Source organism: Dermochelys coriacea, chromosome 4 (assembly GCF_009764565.3).
Source record: "Dermochelys coriacea isolate rDerCor1 chromosome 4, rDerCor1.pri.v4, whole genome shotgun sequence".
Taxonomy (NCBI): domain Eukaryota; kingdom Metazoa; phylum Chordata; order Testudines; family Dermochelyidae; genus Dermochelys; species Dermochelys coriacea.
This window is the reverse complement of record NC_050071.1, coordinates 40,469,145-40,488,397: the sequence shown is the minus strand read 5'-3', so window position 1 is coordinate 40,488,397 and position 19,253 is coordinate 40,469,145. Positions and strand designations below refer to the sequence as shown.

At 39.9% G+C, this 19,253-nt stretch overlaps 1 protein-coding gene across 6 annotated transcripts in view; it reads left to right on the top strand.

The window, feature by feature from the left end:
- PDE5A (phosphodiesterase 5A) overlaps window positions 1-19,253 on the top strand; it is a 91,565-nt gene that overhangs the window by 23,754 nt on the left and 48,558 nt on the right. For all 6 annotated transcript variants that reach the window (XM_038398510.2, XM_038398508.2, XM_043513093.1 and 3 more), the window contains exons 4-7: window positions 10,993-11,064; window positions 12,925-13,014; window positions 14,121-14,258; window positions 15,666-15,733. In XM_038398510.2, coding sequence (XP_038254438.1) covers window positions 10,993-11,064; window positions 12,925-13,014; window positions 14,121-14,258; window positions 15,666-15,733 — 368 coding nt within the window. The remainder of the gene's footprint in view (window positions 1-10,992; window positions 11,065-12,924; window positions 13,015-14,120; window positions 14,259-15,665; window positions 15,734-19,253) is intronic.

Below are 19,253 nucleotides of genomic sequence, written 5' to 3'. Positions count from 1 at the left end.
ACCTCAGTACTTCACAGACACACAAAGAATGGAAGTAAATATGTTAATAACAAAAAGTAAACTTTTATAGAGCATTTTTTCTACTTATTAATTATAGCTGAAAGAGCCAATAGAGACTAGGCATATCAGGCCCGGGACTGGAAAACACTGTTGTATGTACTCTTCAGGCTTAGAGCAATGGGAGATTTACATAGTGCTAGCTCTATATGTGACAAGCTCCTATTTTCCCCATGAAGAATTACAGATGCAAGCCGGACAAGCTTTGAGTAGGACTGGAAGGGTTTTGAAGCAAGTTCTGATATCTGCAGGCCACTGCTGCACAATCTCTGGTAATTAAATAGAGCTTCTGTCCCATCCTACACAACAAACATTGCCACATAGTTTGCTTTGGCATTCCAGAATATGCCATCTGATGTTTATAACTATTTAGAAAAATCAAGAAGGAAGAAAGATGAGAAACCTGAATCTTACACTACAAAGGGAAAAACAAACAAACTGGCCATGAGTGAATATATTTCAAATTTATCTGTGTTTAAAACTGTCATACAGTGACTGCTAAGCCATTTGAAACATGCCATTTGTTCCTTCTGGGTTTTTTCTTCTGGCAATTCTCTAATGACAATAGATAACTCCATAACCTGATACCCTCTTAGTTTATGAAATCAGCCACACTGACTATGAAATGTAAGAGAAAACACACCCAACTCTAAAATTGACTGAATTCTTATCATCAAGGTACAGTGACCACCAGTAAAAAATTGGTATTAGCCAACTGTTACCATATAATTACCATGGTTATTTCTGGTTTTATTTATAAGGGGAAACTGTGGTATTTGTTGGTCACACCTGTAGCTGTAGATCTTGATTATTACCAGTTCAGTGCTACAGTGCATTTTCAGAAAGCAGGATTGTTAAAAGTACCATCCTTCTGCTGAGAAGATAGCTCGTTCATTTTGGTTAGGAGAGCCATAATACAGCCTTCCAACATTCTTAATGCACCAAGAGTACTCCTCACTGCAGGAGAGAAGCCTGCACCTATATTCCCATGGCTTAAATTTGTATAGAGTATTTTTGGAGGCCCCCCCTCCCAATATGCTATAAAAACTTCAGAGGGTTGAAAATATTTACTGGAGCTCTGGTCTGGACAGCTCCAGCTGAATTTAAGCCCTGTGTATTCCTCTGTATATGTGCTGTTCCAGATCACCCATGATCCAGCAAATAACTTAAACACATGCTTAACTTTGAAGCCAATAAGACTACTTTATGTGCTTAAAGTTCAGGATGTGTTTAAGTGCTTTGTTAGACTGAGGGCTTGATGCTCAGCTCTATGCTCAGCAACCTTTAAGCAGTATCTTTCTCTGCAAGTTTAGTTCAGTGGGATTAAGGTACTACTCAACATGAGTAAAGGTGGCAGAATCAGACTCTTAATGTTCTGTTCCAGAAACGGGAGTATAGGATGAATGCATATTTCATATGTGATCTTGGACCAACTCACTTCTCCTTTTTGATCCTCAGCGGTAAAATGGGTATAATAACACTTCTTTACTTCAGAAGGGTGTTGTAAGTTATTTAATTTATTAATATTTGTAAAGTGCTTTGACAGCTTCGGATCAAAGACACCCTATGTATTATACATGCAAAGTATCGCTTATCATAAACTAACTGACAGGACAGGCAAGCAAATACCTTGTAGCCTGAGATTTCATGATTTATCAGCAAGAGAGAACAGCAGCAGAAGCCCTGGGATGGTGGCAGCTCAGAACCTTGCTCTCTACTGACTGCATAGACTGAGTCTCAGAAGGTTTTTTCCATCCCTGAGTACACTTTTGGTCCTCTAAAATGACTCATGGATGCCTAAGAACACAGGAGCATCACTGATTTAGCCTCAGGCACCTTTATGCTTGAAGTGAGTGGGTTCTAATCGCATTTGGTTTTGGATGGATTCATAGATCTGAAAATGGACTACAGAAATTGCTGTAAATCATCATCTCCACTTCTGAGCACTTCTCCATCTAATTTTTCAGACTTGTACATGACCATTATAAAACCATTCCTTACAGAAACATCCTGTAGAACTGCACAGTAAATTACTTTTTGTGTGGAATTTTGTGGATAGAATTCTAAGTTAAATTCATGGTTGGTTTGGAAAGAAGATAATTCTATATGAAATTCTATAGACTGTCTAGAGTAACTTCTATAAAATCCTATTTTGGTTTCACCCTTATTAACTGTATATAGGATTTTCCCATATGGGAGCTTTGAGCTGAATTAACTCCCAAGCTCTGAGCAGAAGTACATAAGATTCAACTTCCTGCTCGTCTGCTAGGTGAATGTTTCATTCTGGAAAAGATCACTACAATTGTTTGATTTATTTAAATTTTTTTTTTGCCTGGTCTTCTGTCACTGGGAAGCACTTTGCTACAAATCAGGGGTGCTATGCTTTTTATAACAGCTTTTTTGTTGCTGTTGTTTGTTGCTGTCTTGCTGACTTTTATTTTTATAAGGCTTAGCCAAGGGCATTAATGACAATCAGCCTGGAAAGATTCTTACCTCCCTCCCACAATGCAGACATAGTTGATTTATGCTTATGCCCTGATGTTGACGTTGCCTAATGAGCACCTGTACATCTTGACACTCCAACAGTTAGCTAAGGCACATTATGGTGAAGAGCATTAGAAATGAAAGTGTTGTTAGTTAAAAGCTAGAGTCTGTAAATAAATATCTGAGCAGGACTGCATACTTTTATGGCCATGAATCACGCTCAGCCTCTGCAGAGATGAGGAAGCAGAATAAACCTAAAATCACACAGGCCATAATTTCATATCGGTTGAGTCCCTTCTTTTTAAGCCAGATAGTGTTGAATTTCCTCCTCCCGTCACCATTATTTGGTTTAGTGAATCATCTTTCTTCTGGTGTTGGCTTTATTGAATCATTAAATCTTCTCAGGAAGCAAAAGAATGTTCTTAAAGTCAGTGAAAAGGAAGTGACTGTGGAAAAGGGCACTGACTCTCTTTGAAGTAGCTTTCACAGAATTAGGCCTGAGAGTGGAGTGTACAAAAATGCAGCAAGAAGCCATCCAGATAAAATAAAATTCAGAACGCAGCCATCAGCACTGAAGAAATGTCTGCTGTGTTCCATGAAATCCTGAGAGGGTGCACTGCCACTGGTAGAGATAGAAGTCAGCAATCCATTTCAAACAGTTAGTGACTGTGGTGGCCTCTGACAATTAAAGGAATTCTCTCTCTCTCTCTCTCTCTTTCTCTTTCCCTTTAGGCCTTATGAAAGGGGATAACTGACATTCCTGGAGCCAAAAGCCTTCTATCTACTGAACAAGTAGCAACAATAGAAGCTTCCCCACACTGTCAGCTATGCTTTGGTGGGAGGAAATGAGTATGAAGGGCTGTTATTCCCATTTATTTCTTGGTCTCCCTTCTGTGACTGGTGACAAAGGAGCCAGCTGAATTACGGCCAGTTATGAAGTTGCATTTGTGTTGTGTCTCCTATAAACTGGAGAGACACTACCAAAACATGTAGCCTGTGATCCAATGGGAGTATTTCCATTGATTTCATTGATATCTGGATCAGAACCTTAGGTTCCCTCCTCCCCGACATATACACACACACACACACATACACTCGCTCTCTCACACTCCCCTTCCCTCTCTCTGGGCCAGATTCTAATCCTATCTCCTACACACTTCTCTAGTGATGTGTGAAGGGGCTGCAACTGGGGGACAATTCCCCTTATATAGGAGCTGCATAAGGTTGGCATATGCAGTGCTCTGCTTCTTTCCCTCACCACCACAGCATAAGGGCTGTGCTGGGACTGAAAAAGAGAATAACTAGCACTCAGCATTGCAGCCCATTGGCAACCATAGAGTGGCTGTCATAATTAGAGGTCTCCTGATGTAGGTAAATTGCCTGTATTTCAGTCCTTAACCCTCCCTGTGTCTCTGAGCTTCCAGTCTTAAATTCTTCCCTGCCCACTTCTGCCTGTCATTCCCCATCCCCGCGCTTTCTAAACCACATCTAAATCCTCACTACTTGGGCTCTGGGAATACAAGAAGTATACAGGACGTTTTTGTGGGCACATTACAAGAGTAACGAGAAAACGAAAAATAGCTAACTTGGGTTCTGTTGCTAAACTATTCAGCTTTCAACCCAGTTCACACATCACCTGCTTATTAAAGAATTAAGGAAGGTAAAATATTGGGCTTAAGAAACAAGACATTGTCTAATAAAACATGTTTTCTTCTTGTTGCTGATTCTTTAACACCAATGCAGTGTCTTCATCAGCTAAAAAGTGCTTGAGTGTGTGTGGATTGTTAGTGTTTGCAGCATCCTTCAGGGCTTACAGAGAGCAGTAGAAAAGAAAAGGAGTACTTGTGGCACCTTAGAGATTAACAAATTTATTTGAGCATAAGCTTTTGTGAGCTACAGCATCCGATGAAGTGAGCTGTAGCTCACGAAAGCTTATGCTCAAATAAATTTGTTAGTCTCTAAGGTGCCACAAGTACTCCTTTTCTTTTTTGCGAATACAGACTAACATGGCTGCTACTCTGAAACTTGTTATTATTAGAGAGCAGTAGAGGAATTCTATAGAACCCAAATATGTAGTTCCTTTACTAGGTGCAGTGTGGATTCCCCTCCTCCAATATACATGCAATTCAGGCAGGCTTCCCACATTTTTATGTTCATAGGTTCATAGATTTCAAGTCCAGAAGGGATCATTGTGATAATCTAGTCTGGCCTCTTGTATAACATGGGGCATAGAACTTTCCAAAATAATTTCTAGAGCAGATCTTTTTGCAGTATATCCAGTATCATTGTCACAGTCACTTTGGAGCCAGATTTCCATCAGGTGTAAAATAGCCTAGCTCCTTTTGAAGTCAATGGAGCTAAACCAAATTACACTCGCTGAAGATCTGACCTATTTTCATTTATGATTTGCTTGCCAGAAAATTTTTTGAGGTGTTTTGGTTTTATACTAAGCTTAGATTGCTCTAAAATATAGATCCTATAATCTTCATGACCTGTGTGCTGGCATGTGAAGCACATTTGTCCTAATTACCTAATTACTCCAGAGACTGGAACAGTTCCTCTTGAGTTTTATATGTCTCTTCCTAATTGCCGGTCTGTAAGAACATTTCCCATAGTTTGGCTCAGTAGCTTATCCACCTGAATTTTTTTCTCATTATTGTCACTGGGCCAAATCTCACAGAAATCAGTACAGTTTGTTGGAATTTGTACTGTTGTCAGTGAGGTCACAATCCGTTTATCTTGTATGTAGAAATGGCAAACACCTCTAAAACATCTTTAAACATTTATAGTGTCACTGAACCAAAAATTGCTGAGGTTTTCATCCTCATCAAATTTTTATCATCATAAGAAAAGCCATGAATTTCTAACCATTTTAGTCCTTTTTCTTTTTTAAATGAAGGGCTTTACAGGGATCTAAAAGAGCGCAAGTTCTCTTGGTATGCATCTTTCTCTCGGTAAAAGAGAAATCTGCAGTGCTAATAAGGAGAGACTAAATGGTCTTTTTAGTATATGCTAACATAGTCCTTTTACTGTTTCCTCATGGCTCTTTAAGCACCACAAGCTTTCCTTTCATAGAGGAAAGGTGTTTACACAGGATAAAAGTGCTCACCTTTCGGATGCCTCAGAGAGCCTGTGAGCTCATTAAAATTGTCTTAGCTCCTGTGGTTCAAAGCTAATAAAAATACAAGGCCAGTGGTGTGAATAAAGACCTGAGCATCAGCCAGTGTGCCTGTAGGTTACTGCAAGAGCATGTGAGGGGGCTAGACAATTTACGTACTGTTCAGAGGCTGCAGCTGTACTTAAGGAAAACTGCACCTCAGTACAGCAGTGTGAATGCTCATAGGATAAGAGGCATCGTTCATAGTGTATAAATAGGGTTGCCAATTTTGGTTGGATATATTCCTGGAGATTAGATCACATGACATAATCTTTAATTAAAGATTAATCTTTTAATTCCTGGAAACTCCAGACCAATCCTGGAGGGTTGGCAACCCCATGTATATATCATATGCACATTCCTGTTCCCATTGAAGTCAATGGGAGTTTTGCAGTATGGAGAATTGAACCGCATGGTCCTCACAATAAAGTATTTATTTAAAATGGACATTTTTGAGTCTATAGCTGGTAGTGGCCCATCTTGCAAAACTATGACCTGATCTGTGACACTGATATTTTGGGAAGACTCATATGAAAGACTTTAAATTATCTTCTCTCCCATTAAGAGAAAATTGTTTTTCCATCCTCCTTAAGTACTGGCTTAACAGTTATAACTTTAATGAATAACAGTTAAACACAATTATTCAGACACCTGCACAGCAAAGTTCTTTTGATGTTGTCTGTACTAAAAGCAGGATGGAAAATACCGTTGTTTTAACCGTTCACTGGACTTTACACTGCTAGGGTCACAAATAATGCCGTTTCTCTGAAGCATGGCCGTGACTTGCTGCAAATGTGCCAGAAATTCTGAATTGAATTAAAAGCATAGTTTCTAATGAACCATAGTGCTTCTCACTATGTAACTTTTCAGATTCTCATGCTAAATAACTTGGGCTCCTTCTACACTGCTGAGTTACATCATCATAATTTGCCACCAGTGCAGCTCCACTGTAAGTAGCAATGGAAAGGTAGGGCAAATCTGACCCAGCTGCTTTTAGCGTGTCTCTGAATAGCATTTGAGACAGTGATAAAGTTCCTGGATCCTATCCTACTCTTCACCTTCCACTCTTGTTAAATTTGCTCTCACTGGTGGAGCTGTCTCAATGTTGATTTACAGCTATAAAGTGTTCTTGTATAGAAAAGGCCATAGCAAATTTTACTTTTGCCAGCCCTTTTAGATCACAGTTCTTGGTTGGTGTCAGTTGGCATAGCTGCCTTGAAGGCAGTGGATCTATGCCAACTTATACCAGCTAAGGACTCAGATTCCAACCTTATCTGTCTAATAGGTGCTCTATGAGAGAGACCGATTAATTGATTACAGTGGCATGTAAAATAAGGGGAGAGTAAAAGGATGTAGGAAAGATACATAGATCTATATTCGTATTGTTCATAATAGTAATACATATAATATGAATCAAAGGACTTTTTTTAAATGGAATGGCAGAAGCATTAAGTAGAACAACGTTTGGGCTTGATACTCCTCTCATTTACAGGGTAAATCAGGAGGAACCCCACTATTTATCTTCAGAACCCATCTTTCCTTCCTATTGGAGCCTGCCATTAAATCACTAAGTTAAACTTATGACACTGATATCTTTCATGTGGCAAAAGATCATGAGCTCATAAGCACAATAATAAGTGTAGGTTCAAGAAGAAGCAAAGCAAGTTTGTGGGATAGAACACTCTTTGTCAGCACACAGATAGTTGTAATAATTGCAAGGGGAGCACAGATAAATACTGTCCAAGTGAATAATTTCTTTGGACAAATATTCTCTATCCTCAAATTTGCTCCAGTGAAAGTCTGTGTTTAAAATCCTTTGTTTTTGTTGGCTTCTGTCACAGACCCCAGTTTCTAAAAAAGATGTCCATGTCCTTCATCTGAAAGGCCGGGCTCTAAATTGGTCATAAGTTGAGGACCAAGATTCAGAGCAGTCCTGCAATTTAATTTCTGCCCAGGCAGCAGAATCACACCCTTCAGTAGAGAGCTGGAGTCAGTGCTAAGCAGTGGTCTCATTTCCACCCTCATCTGTGTGAGTAGTTTAGCCAGTTTCTGGCCAGATGGATTTTTGGTGGATAGGAAGGATTAGAGAACCCATGTGCAGCTTGCTGCAGCGGCTGAGAAACAGCTTTATATGATCAGAGGATACATGCAGAGTGGGGAACAAATAAAGAGAAGCAAATAAAACCAGAGGGGGAGCCATTACAAAATCCCGGCTGGGGGTAGGCATTGGGCCTTGGCCAGAAGATTAAAACTCAAAGTGAATTGCTAATTTTTAAGGTGGGGATTGTATCTGAGTTTCCTTTGGGTACTAATCCATTAAGTGATTTATAGGTTGGTAAATGAAATTAAATCAGAAATTTTTGAATGCACAGTTTTGAATTTTCCCTCCCTCAGCCTTTTGAATCCCCATTTTCTGTTTGAAAGTATGTATGTATGTGGGAGGGGGAGAGGGGTTCCTGCCCAAGACCAAACAGAAATTTGAGCCTTGATATGTCAATTGCATGTGTAAAAGGTCTCCATGATTAAATTTTGTTATCCTGGAAGTGCAGCTACAGTGGAAAATTAGGCCCTCAAACTCTTGGGCATGGTAAGAAATAATAGATCAGATCCTGGCCACTTCAGTGTCTGCTTTGCTGCTATTCTGTTGCTTCAAAGCAGCCAAAAACCCAATTTAGCCTCTCTCTGAGAATTCCCCTGGCACAGGTTTCAGGATGGGGGACAAAGGGTGTCATCCTTCCACCTTTGCAGAGCTGTGCCAGTTTATGGATCTAATCCAACAAGTATCCCATAGAGGCAGATGACTGCAAAACTAAACTATTGTTCCTTTTGTTTTACCCTTCCTTTGAGGTAGTTTGTTCAAGTGGGATATTCCTGCATTGACCCATACTGTGAGAAATACATCATGCAGTCTTCACTTGCTACCTGTATTAATAGATAAAAATTGCTTTAACATTTAGAAATCAATTGGATTTTCTTCAGGTTTAGTGCTGCCTACAGAATGCTGTTAGTCAAAGAGTGTCTGAACATGCCCTGGGAGGGGCTTAGTGGGACATGAGAGCATTCAGCACCCCCCAGGAGGCACGCTGTGGCTTGTTGAATTACTTAGCAAGTAAATTTCCACCATGTTTTGAGCAAACACATTGTTCTTCCAGGTTCATTCTGCACCTTTTATCTAAATAAGCACACTGCATCAAAGGTCACTTTTTTGGCTGAATTTCTTTTCTCCAGTAGGTCCCAAAAATATGAGAAATTCAGATCTTAATTGACCTCCTCTAGAGGATTATTTTCTGTATTCTAAGAAGTAAAGTTTTAATCTCACCATAGAGAGAGAGTTATGTCAGGAAACTTGAAATCAGAAGTTCACCCAGAACTGTTTTGTATACGAAAAAGATTCAATTAGGAATTTAAAGTAACTTGAAGTTAAACAAGCTTTTATAAGAGTTCATCCTAGCGGGAAATACAGCTGGTCTGTTGATTTCTGTAATCATTTCAGAGATTACAACAGAAAGCAACAAGGAGTTCTTACTATCTGGGGAGTGACATGATATATGCAGATTATATGATATGTAGAGGATCTTTGTTATGTGAGGCCAGTTGGATGTTCATTCTAATGCTTTTGAGAAGACAACCAATATCCTAATTTACAGATGTTTTGTTATGTCCAGAGCTCTAGTGAATAAGGGCATCAAACATAGACTCAGGCGACCTGGGTTCAATTCCTAGATGAGTCACCGACTTTCTCTGTGACCTTAGGCCGGTCTCTTATCTATCCTCTGCCTCAGTTCCCCATCTGCAAAATGGGGTACTTCCCATTGCCACTATGAGAACGTAGTCCATTAATTGAGAGGTGCGCAGACACTATGGTGGTAAGCTATGTGGATAGAGTGCAATATTTACAGTGTTAACAGAGGAAATATACCTTTGTTATGGTGCCTGCTTAGTATGTTTTTAGGAAAAACCCAACTTTTAAAAAATTCCTTAGTTTGAAGAATAAATGTGAATCTGGTAAGAATATTACATTTGTATTATATTTATATTCCTTGTTTATCATTGACAAGAAAAAATCCACTTTAGCAAATTATTTGGGTACAAATTGGGAGAAAATGCACTCAGATTCTAAGAACAAAATCCTAGCCTCTACCAACAGCCCCAGGAAACGGGCTTCACCTCACAAAAACAGCAGAGTTACTCCAAGGCCACTACTACAGGCTTGTGGTTGCAGAAGTACCTGTAGCTCTTGCTACTCCCTGGGAATAGCTTGGTTCTGTGTAATCATGGATCTACTCTCCTCCTCTTCCTCAGACCTATCCCTGGCTCATCTCAACAAAGCCCTTGTATGCTGACCTATAAGGGGTCCTCACCGAGCACAGAGTGCAGACCCCCTACACAGGCTATTTACCACCAGCATCTCAACTCCAAGTGGTAGATCTGCATTGATTCCATTGTATTCAAGGCTTCCATGGCTGCAGAGGAGGAGGGGGAGGATTTGCCCCACAGGGACTAGGGCCATGCTTCAGCAAGGTACTACAATATATGCCTATCTTTAAGCACCTGAGCAGTCACACTGAAGTCACTGGGACTACTCACATATTTAAGGTATGCAGGTGCAAACGTATCTTGTTGAACTGGGCCTAGTCTAGTACAATTAAATCAGCTACATCAACACAATATTTAGTCAGCCTCAAAGGTAAGTTAAAAAGTAGTTTTGAGTACTGTTCCTGCCTCTGAATTCTATTGCAAATTTTTGTGGCAATCACATTTTTTAAAAAAACATGTTTTTATTATTATATATTATTATCATCATTTGTCTTGTGGTAGCACAGACGAGCCCCAGTCATGGACTAGGATCTCATTGTGCTAGGTACTGTACAAACACAGAATAAAAAGATGGTCCCACTCTCTTGTGTGAAAGACCCATACAAACAACAGGGGAAACTGAGTGACTGAGTATGGAAAATGTCATCAAGTGCACAAAGTAAACTGGCAAATATGGGGAAAATGTCTACACTCTTTCTATTATAGCAATCTTAGGTGTCAGTAACAATCGTAGGTAAAAACATTCTATTAGTAGTACAGTTTTTTTTAGTTGAGAACATCCAATACGAAAGAGCTAGTCGGTAATTTGTAAAAATAAATACATGAAAACCATAGACCCAACTCTCTAACTAGCCAAATGTTGAGTGTAAAAGTACTTGTAATCAGAGCTTGTCATCTTCTGTAAATATTGCTTTCCAGACAGTGCAGAGGCACACTCCTCCTGGTTACCTAACTCTTCTTTATTTTCATTGCATTAGGTTGTTGGCGTGGCTCAAGCTATCAATAAGAAATCTGGAATTGGTGGGATATTCACAGAGCAAGATGAAAAGGTATAAGGAATGTGGAGAGAGAGAGAGAAAAGAATGTATGTGTGTACACAAAAGTGGTTTTCTTTTATGACAGCTAGAAATTTTGAAGTTATCCAAACTGCACTAATCTTTGAATAAGTAAAAAATGATTTGATGAAACTGTAATTCTTTCTGAGGCATTGCAGAAATGTCAATGTGAATCAATTTAATTTCTGAGTCAGTTTGGTTTCTCTCTTCTATTAGGATTCACGTTTCACATTGAATGTATTATAAAGGGGTGTAGACTTAACAGCTAGTAGTTGAAGTCACCTTATATCAAAGGAATGTCACAATGGGCACTCAGTAGCAGCTTAACTTTAAAACTAAAGCTTGCCAAGCAACTTTTAAAATTACTACAAAACAATTTCTGTGTACACTAGTTGTAGAAAGAAATAAAGCACTGGATACATTACAGTCATGTCTGACATAATCAGTAGTGCAGAAAGCACATAGATTCTGAACTGTCACATTGCAGGCACTTTCAGAATGCTCTCAGATTTAACATGCAAACTGTGGTGCACCACAAAAGGCTGAAGTCAGGCCGAAGAAGTTGACTTAAGCCTTGGCAGTAACAAAGTAAGAATTTACTCCTTCCCTGTACCAATGGAATGCATAATGAACATATATAGGACATCAGAATTAATCCCTTTCCTGAAGAGAAACAGCTCTTGTCTTTGCTACTTAAGCAAGATTCGATTTCCACTTTTAAAAATATTTAATTCCTTATATACTAGATGCTCATTTTGTGTGTTCAGTTTTTAATGGTGAGATTTTGGTTGGGTTGAATCCCCAAAGCTGCTTCTTATTCCAATACAGTTCTCCCAGGATAAAACATGAAGATCAATCATTGGTTTCTAAAAAAGATGGGAGATTCCTGAAGAAAATGCAATAAGAGATCAAGACTAACCAAAGAAAACATTTTATGTATGATCACCAAAAATAACCTTCAACATACCAATTACTACCACAAAGTGAAAACAAAAAAACTGCAGTGTGTATATCTTTGTTTAGATTTCAAGGGTTTTTTGTTTTGTTTTTTTCCAAATGCTTAAATTTAATTGGGAGTATTACTCCTGAGGGAATTCTGCACCAGAAAAATAAAAATTCTTTGCAAAAAAAATAAAAATAAAATAAAATAAAAATTCTGTGGAAAAAAAATTCTGTGTACTATATTTTAAAATTCTGCAAAATTCTGCAAATTTTATTTGTCAAGTTATTGTGGAGGCTCCAGCATGGCATTGAGGAGCACAGGCCATTGTTCTGCACAGAGATGGGAGATCACTCTGCTGCGGTGGGGGCCAGCAGCTCAGCCGGGAGAGGGCCTTCAGGGGCTGGGGGCTGGTGGCTTGGCTCAGCCGGGGTGGGGGGGCAGTGGCTCAGCCCGGTGTGACTGGGGTTGGGGCTCCTCTGGTTGCAGGGAACCCCTCAGGGCTTCTTCTGTTGGGGGTGGGGGGTGTTGGGGCTTTGTTGTGCGAGGGAGGGGGGCCTTGGGCAGAAGGGGTGGAGTCGGTGGGCTAGCCTTCCCAAAGCAGGGGTTCACCCACTGCCCATGATTGGAGGGTTACTGCATAAGTTGCACAGATAATAACGCACGTACCAAAGACCATTGTTTCTTCTTTCTGTGTATTTACAGGTTGACCACAAAACTGTACTGCCAGAGTTCTGGCTATAGCCAGGATGATTTGATGAACTTTTATTAAAAGATATAAATAAACATTAATATTGAAATTGAAAGCTTGGAAAGAGAAAATAACAAAAACCTAGTTCTTCAGACACATCCATTGGGCATTTTGGATGTGAAAATACAACCTTGTTAGAAACATTTAATTATCTGTTTTTCAGGATTTTGCTGCTTATCTGGCATTTTGTGGAATTGTTCTTTACAATGCTCAGCTATATGAGACATCACTGCTTGAAAACAGGCGTAATCAGGTATGTTCAATAGGATTATTCCAGCCTGGGATGTGGCATTTGTGATGGGCAGGTAGTAGTTAGTGCTTGTTATCTACAGCTTCTGACTTTCACCATATGGTAGATGTTCCTTGCAAACGTTAATTATTTATATGTCTCTCTGAGGGGCTTCCTGTGCCTCTACTAAAACCCTAGTACCAGCTGGGATACTGGGCTGGCAGTAGAATATTGAGTACATTTCAGATTTTTTTAAATTAATGCTTAAATTTAATTGGGAGCATGCTGCTTTAATACTTCATCTAGAGAGTTATTCCTGGACTCTGTGCACCTTGTGGAGGGCTGTGCATAAATACCTATAAATTCCTTCCCCATCAGTAATCTGGGCTCTTCATAAAGTCAGAATGTGTCTTGCTGCATGTATTACAGAGTGTGAGGCTTGTATAGCTCAAGCATTTCTGCCAAAGTTATCTTCATTCAGCCTGTTAGACTCCCTTACACCCACAAACAACCACTTATTGTATCCGCAGTAACAATGGGAAGCAGAGCTGATCTCTTTCTGTGTGTTTCTAATTGTGCATCTTATAGCCATCCTCTTTGTTAAAGAGTTATTTATACCACTGCTTTTTATTGAGGAAAGAATCTGGATCCACCACACACAATATGAAAAAAGGCGTGTAGAAACAAATGGGCAGAAACTGTTTCAAAGCTTTCCAGTAGGGTAGAATTTCAAACTTGTTCCTTGAGTTTACAGATCAATAAACGTGTCGGGCTAGATTCTCACACCAGGTTCCATACCCTTTGTGCCACGTGAGTGGGGAGCAGGTGATATAATCTGGCCATATCTGGCTGGTTGAGAATTCTCCCAGCAGCATCTCCTAAGTCTATCGGACTATAGTTGGATACTGTATCTAGCAAGCTACACTCTTTGCCTCTCTCATCAAAGGTGTTCACAATGGATGCCATTAATGACATCCCACACAGCCTGTTGCTCTGCAAAAACTTAAATTAAAATGTATTCAGATGACCAAAGTTATCAGATTGGGAAAAAAATCCAAGAGGGTAATAAATATAATTATCGTTTAACTCATAGTTATTAGAATTTTCATAAAGGGTTTCTTTTTGTCTAGGTGCTTCTTGATCTTGCTAGCTTGATTTTTGAAGAGCAACAATCTTTGGAAGTAATTTTGAAGAAGATAGCTGCAACTATAATTTCCTTCATGCAGGTGCAGAGATGCACCATTTTCATAGTAGATGAAGATTGCACTGTGAGTATCAAGTGTGACTTAGTTTAAAGGGAGTAGTGCTCTCATTCTTTAGAGGCCCCTTGGATCAGCTTCTCTATTTCCCTCCTCCATTTTGATTTGGTCACATTTTGCACCCACTTTGCACAATTTAAATTACTACATAAGTTCAAGGAACTGGAGAATCAGGCCGCCACTGTAAAGAAGAGGGAAGACAGAAAGACAATAGTTGCAGTGTACACTTCTGCTCACAGTAGCAGATTCCTTCTGTCCACACTTCTTTTACTAGCCTTCCATCACTGATCCACTCCAACATTTTCTTCTCCCATTCTCATGGCTCCTCACCTCTGTACGACATCCTTTCAGTTTGGATGTCAGTTCTTCGGGGCATGACCTCTCTCTGGGTCAGATTTTGTGGTTTGGTGCAGCCATTTTGCACTGCCGGGTGGTGTAATCTGTCCCTAAGGTCATCTGAACCATCCCAGAGAGGATCACCTCTAGGGGTAGTTTACTTCTCCCATGATAGAGAGCTGACATGGGCTGTTACATCACTCGCTCGCTCTGCGGCTGGTGTAGCAGGGAAAAGGGAAGTGACTGGAGGAAGAATGACGTGGCCAAGACCACCTGCTCTAAATGAGACCTTGGCTTCACTTTGGGCCCTTTGTGGCCATTGCAGCCCAACATAAATTAGAGCATCCTTTGAATAAAGCTCAGGAGAAACTGCCCTGCAGAGCCGTACTAGCATCACAGGAAAGCAAAAGAGAGATTTATGTGACCTATGCTCCCATTTGCATATGCACTCTCACATATACACACTCTCTCTGATCTATGCTCTGTGCAGTTTAGCCAAAACCCAAGGTCTGGCCCAGTTCCTCTCTGTGCTTCAATTTCTCATCTATACAATGAGGATAATGATAATTCCCTGCCTCAGGGGTATGTGAGGATAAATTCATTGGTGTTTGCAAAATGCTCAGATACTACAATGATAAGAAGCCATAAGCAGATCTAGCAATACATTTAAGGCTTATGTTGCTCCTGGGACTCTCTACATCCAAGCAAAGTGACATGACTGAGGTTGATCGCAAATACACTCTTAGTCTGGAATTGTAAATGTTAAAATAGACTCTTTGCTAACAGTTAGCTCCAGAGCTATTTGTGAACATGCCTGCCCTCACTTGGGGTGAATGTTCCCTGGAGATGCAAGGGATTTCAGTGACACAGGGAGGTTATATTTCCCTGTTCTGGCCAGAATTGCCATGGGTTGGGTTGGGGGAGGAAGTGTAAAATACAAGGATTTCTCTCTTTCCCCCTTAAGGCAGACTCTGTGTAAATAATTGCAGCTGACTTTCCTCTTATTACTGTTGTTACTGTTAATCAGGATTACAAACATTACTAGTTTCCATCCAATAAGGATCCTTTTTATATTTATAGGATTCATTTTCTAGTGTGTTTCACATGGAGTTTGAGGAATTAGACGATTCAGCTGATGTCCTGAAGAGGTAAAATAACTTGATCTGAATTTCTGTTCATTACAGGCAAATGGAAATGACTGAAGAGTCTTTGCTTTTACTAACTTTTCATGACAAATAACTTCAATAAATAGAATTAGGCAATGCATTATTATCTACTGGAGGCTTTTACCCTGAGATATGCATGCAGTGTTCCCATTGGTCTCAGCAGAGTTGGTCACACAGTTGTGTCTGAGGGAGCTTTGTTTAATTTTCTTCATTTCATGCAATGTTTTCAAAGTTAAATACTCCTGGACAATGTGTGCTCTATACCTTTTTCCTACACTGTGCTATTAACTATCTCCCCAAAGCCTGTTAGCTTTCATTTTAAATGTAATTGTTTTAGATTTAGATAACAGTTTTAACATCACAAGTATTTTCTTCGAAAGAAGGAGAAATTAAAGCAATACAGAAAATTGCACCACCCAGCACAACCAACTTTCAGTGGCACCTAGAGTATGGCCCCATAACCCCCTAAACGTGGCTCTAAGCACAGAATGGGAAGTATGGCACCTTAATGCAGCCTTTTTCTGTGGATTTAGAAGGGATGGGAACCTAGAGGAGTATACAGGGCTTTCCCATGCCACCTTTTACTTGTCCTGTCCTGCTCTGCAGAGATCAGCAGAAGGGTCATTGGTAGTAAGTAGCAGTATGTGAGCCAGAGTACACCATACCATCCTATCCTGAATGCATACAATGTCATTCTCCAGTTATAAAGCCTTTACAGAAATATTTCTACCCTGCCACTTAGTGGAATGCCTTGCTAGCTTACATTTCAAGCAGGGCAGGTATCGGAACCTTAGGAAAAACCTAAAATTTTTGGCGTGGTTTTAAATGCTGAAAATAATCTAGAAAATGAAGTTAGAATGTTGCAGCTAAAACGTCACGTAAACAAAATATTTTCATATAAACTTTCAGTACTGGGGGGAAAAGTCCAATATTAAATCAGTTTAATTCCACCACATAGCTTTTGTTAGTCTCTAAGGTGCAACAAGGACTCCTCGTTGTTTTTGCTGATACAGACTAACACGGCTACCACTCTGAAACTTAATAATTTAGTGTCCTAGGAGTTCTGGCTAGGCCTTAATTCTGAATACATGGCTTTGTATAACAGCGGCACCTACTGGTTAAACATGTATTATTACTATTATTTTATTATTATTATTTATTTAAAAATTGCAATAGTACCCAGCGACCTCAATCAAGATTACACCCCACTGTGCTGTCATCATCATCACGTTCCTATTACACCTCTGGCGTGTAGGGCTGTGACGAAGCTCCTCCACTCCCGTCTGTTTCTAGCAAGTCTTTCAGTGGTTCTCCATCTGTGCGCCAGGTTTTTCAGCTCGGCTTCCACAGCTCTTCGGCATGTTGTTTTCGCTTACCTTCAGGTGTCCATCTTATTGCTACTCTGGTGATGGAATCAGTTTCCATCCGAAGCACATGACCAATCCATCTCCAACGCCTCCTGGCAATGATGATGCTCAGATCCTCTTGGCTGCACTGTGCCAACAGATCTTGGTTTGAGATTGTTCTGGCCAGAAGATACAGAGGTGCTAGGCACTGTACAAATACACAAGATAGTATGATCCCTGCCACAACAAGCTTATAAATATGCCCCTGATCCTGCAAAGACTTAAGTGTGTGTGTAACTTTAGGCGTATGAATAGTCCCTTGAAACCAATGAGGGACTAATGTGCCTAAAGCTACATACATACTTACGTCTTTGTAGGGTCACAGTCTAAGAAAGAGCTTGTAGCCTACAAATAGCTGTACCTAAAGACTATCCTGTAGGTCTGTGCAGATGTACAAAATGCAGAAATCCAGTTCAGGTAGGCACAAACTTCTAGTCTGGAATTTACCCATGAGAACCATTCATGAGAAGTGCGAATAGCTTTGCTCAGTTGTAGAGCCGGCAGTAATCATAGTATAAGCCATCTGTATTTAATTAGTGCTGTACTTTTAATCAAAGGATATCTAAGTACTTTACAAAGGTGGGTAAGTATTATTCCCATTTTATAGGTAGAGAAACTGAGGCACAAGGTGGTGATTGGCAGAATCAGGGCTAGAATCCAGCATCCTGACTTCCAAGCCCCTTTTGCAATAACTCCTGGACACCATTCACTTAATTATTCAATCTGGATAAAAAGAAAAGTCAGAGGCAATAACTGGGTTAATGTGCCCACATTAAATAGATTCCGAATTTAACCTCAGTCAGAGAATCTGTACATAAAATGCTGGAATATCATCCATTCTCTAACTTTTTCTATTTATTACAAAAATGTTATTTTATGAAGCACTGAGGGCTAACTTTTCAAAAGCATGAGATTAAGTTGTACACAGGGCACATTACTGGATATGCAATGTACAGCATCCAGTTTGAGCATTGTGTGCTCAACTGACCTCTTTTTGCTGTTGACTGTTTCACATATGCAATTTTCACACATATATTTGAAAATTCAGCCCAAAGATTCTGGCTCAGATGGCAAAAGGTTTTGGTCTATTTTGGGACTTGGACTACTTGCCAGCACCAGAGAATAAAGAGGGAATGCTTGCTTACTCCCTGCTCTAGAGCAGGTGAGTGGCAAAATGGGCAGGCCTTGGCTTCTTCCATTCATACTTCCCTCCTGCTTGCCGGCGCATGCTTCTGAGAGTAATTTATTGCTTGTAGAGGCCAGCAGTGAAATCTTCTCTCAGGCTGAGAGCAAGGGAAGCAGGGAGGGAATTTTAGTCCACTGAGTCATAATTCCTTCCCTGAAATATTCCTGAGGCAGCACAGCTATGTGCCACCCTTTATGGTGGGCTGTCTTGTGATCCATCCAGACCACTGAAGGCTGATGCTCTAAAGTCACAGTTTCAGGGTACATAAAAGGCACAGTGACATGCATTAGGTAGAATAAATTATTATAAACGGTACTCTCTGATACTCATCACATAATCCATGAGCTGAGTTGAGCCCAAAATCAGGCCAGTCTTCCAAAGTGCAGGGTTTGTCCCTAAATAACAGAATTTGTTACATAGAAAAGAATGCTTTCCTGTCTCCAGTGTTGTGCATGGATTCTTTGGACATGTGCATTTACATCTGAAAAATAATAGAATCCTACTCACAAGTCAAAGAGAAAATGCAGAAGCCTGATGGGAACAGGTATATCGATAGGAGATGGGCGGTCTCCCTGAATGAGTGGGGAAGGGCTAGGACAAGAATCAAAGTGCCTTAATTAAATACATAAGCATTAAGCAATTAAAAAAGAGATGACTGAGTTTGTAAAGTTATTTTAGGCCCTGATTTGGGAGAAACAGATGTTCTGTTTCAATAATGCAATCCCCATGCAATTAATTGTTCATTCATTCTAAGAACACATTTTACATGAACTTGAAAGCAGAAAATTCAAAAATGTTGCCATCTGCTCTCAGTTGAGAAATGTGTGAATTTCATCTATTATTGATTTTCAAATGTATCAGATTTCTAGATACATATTATTTTTGAAGTGCTCTATTTCTATGAACATAC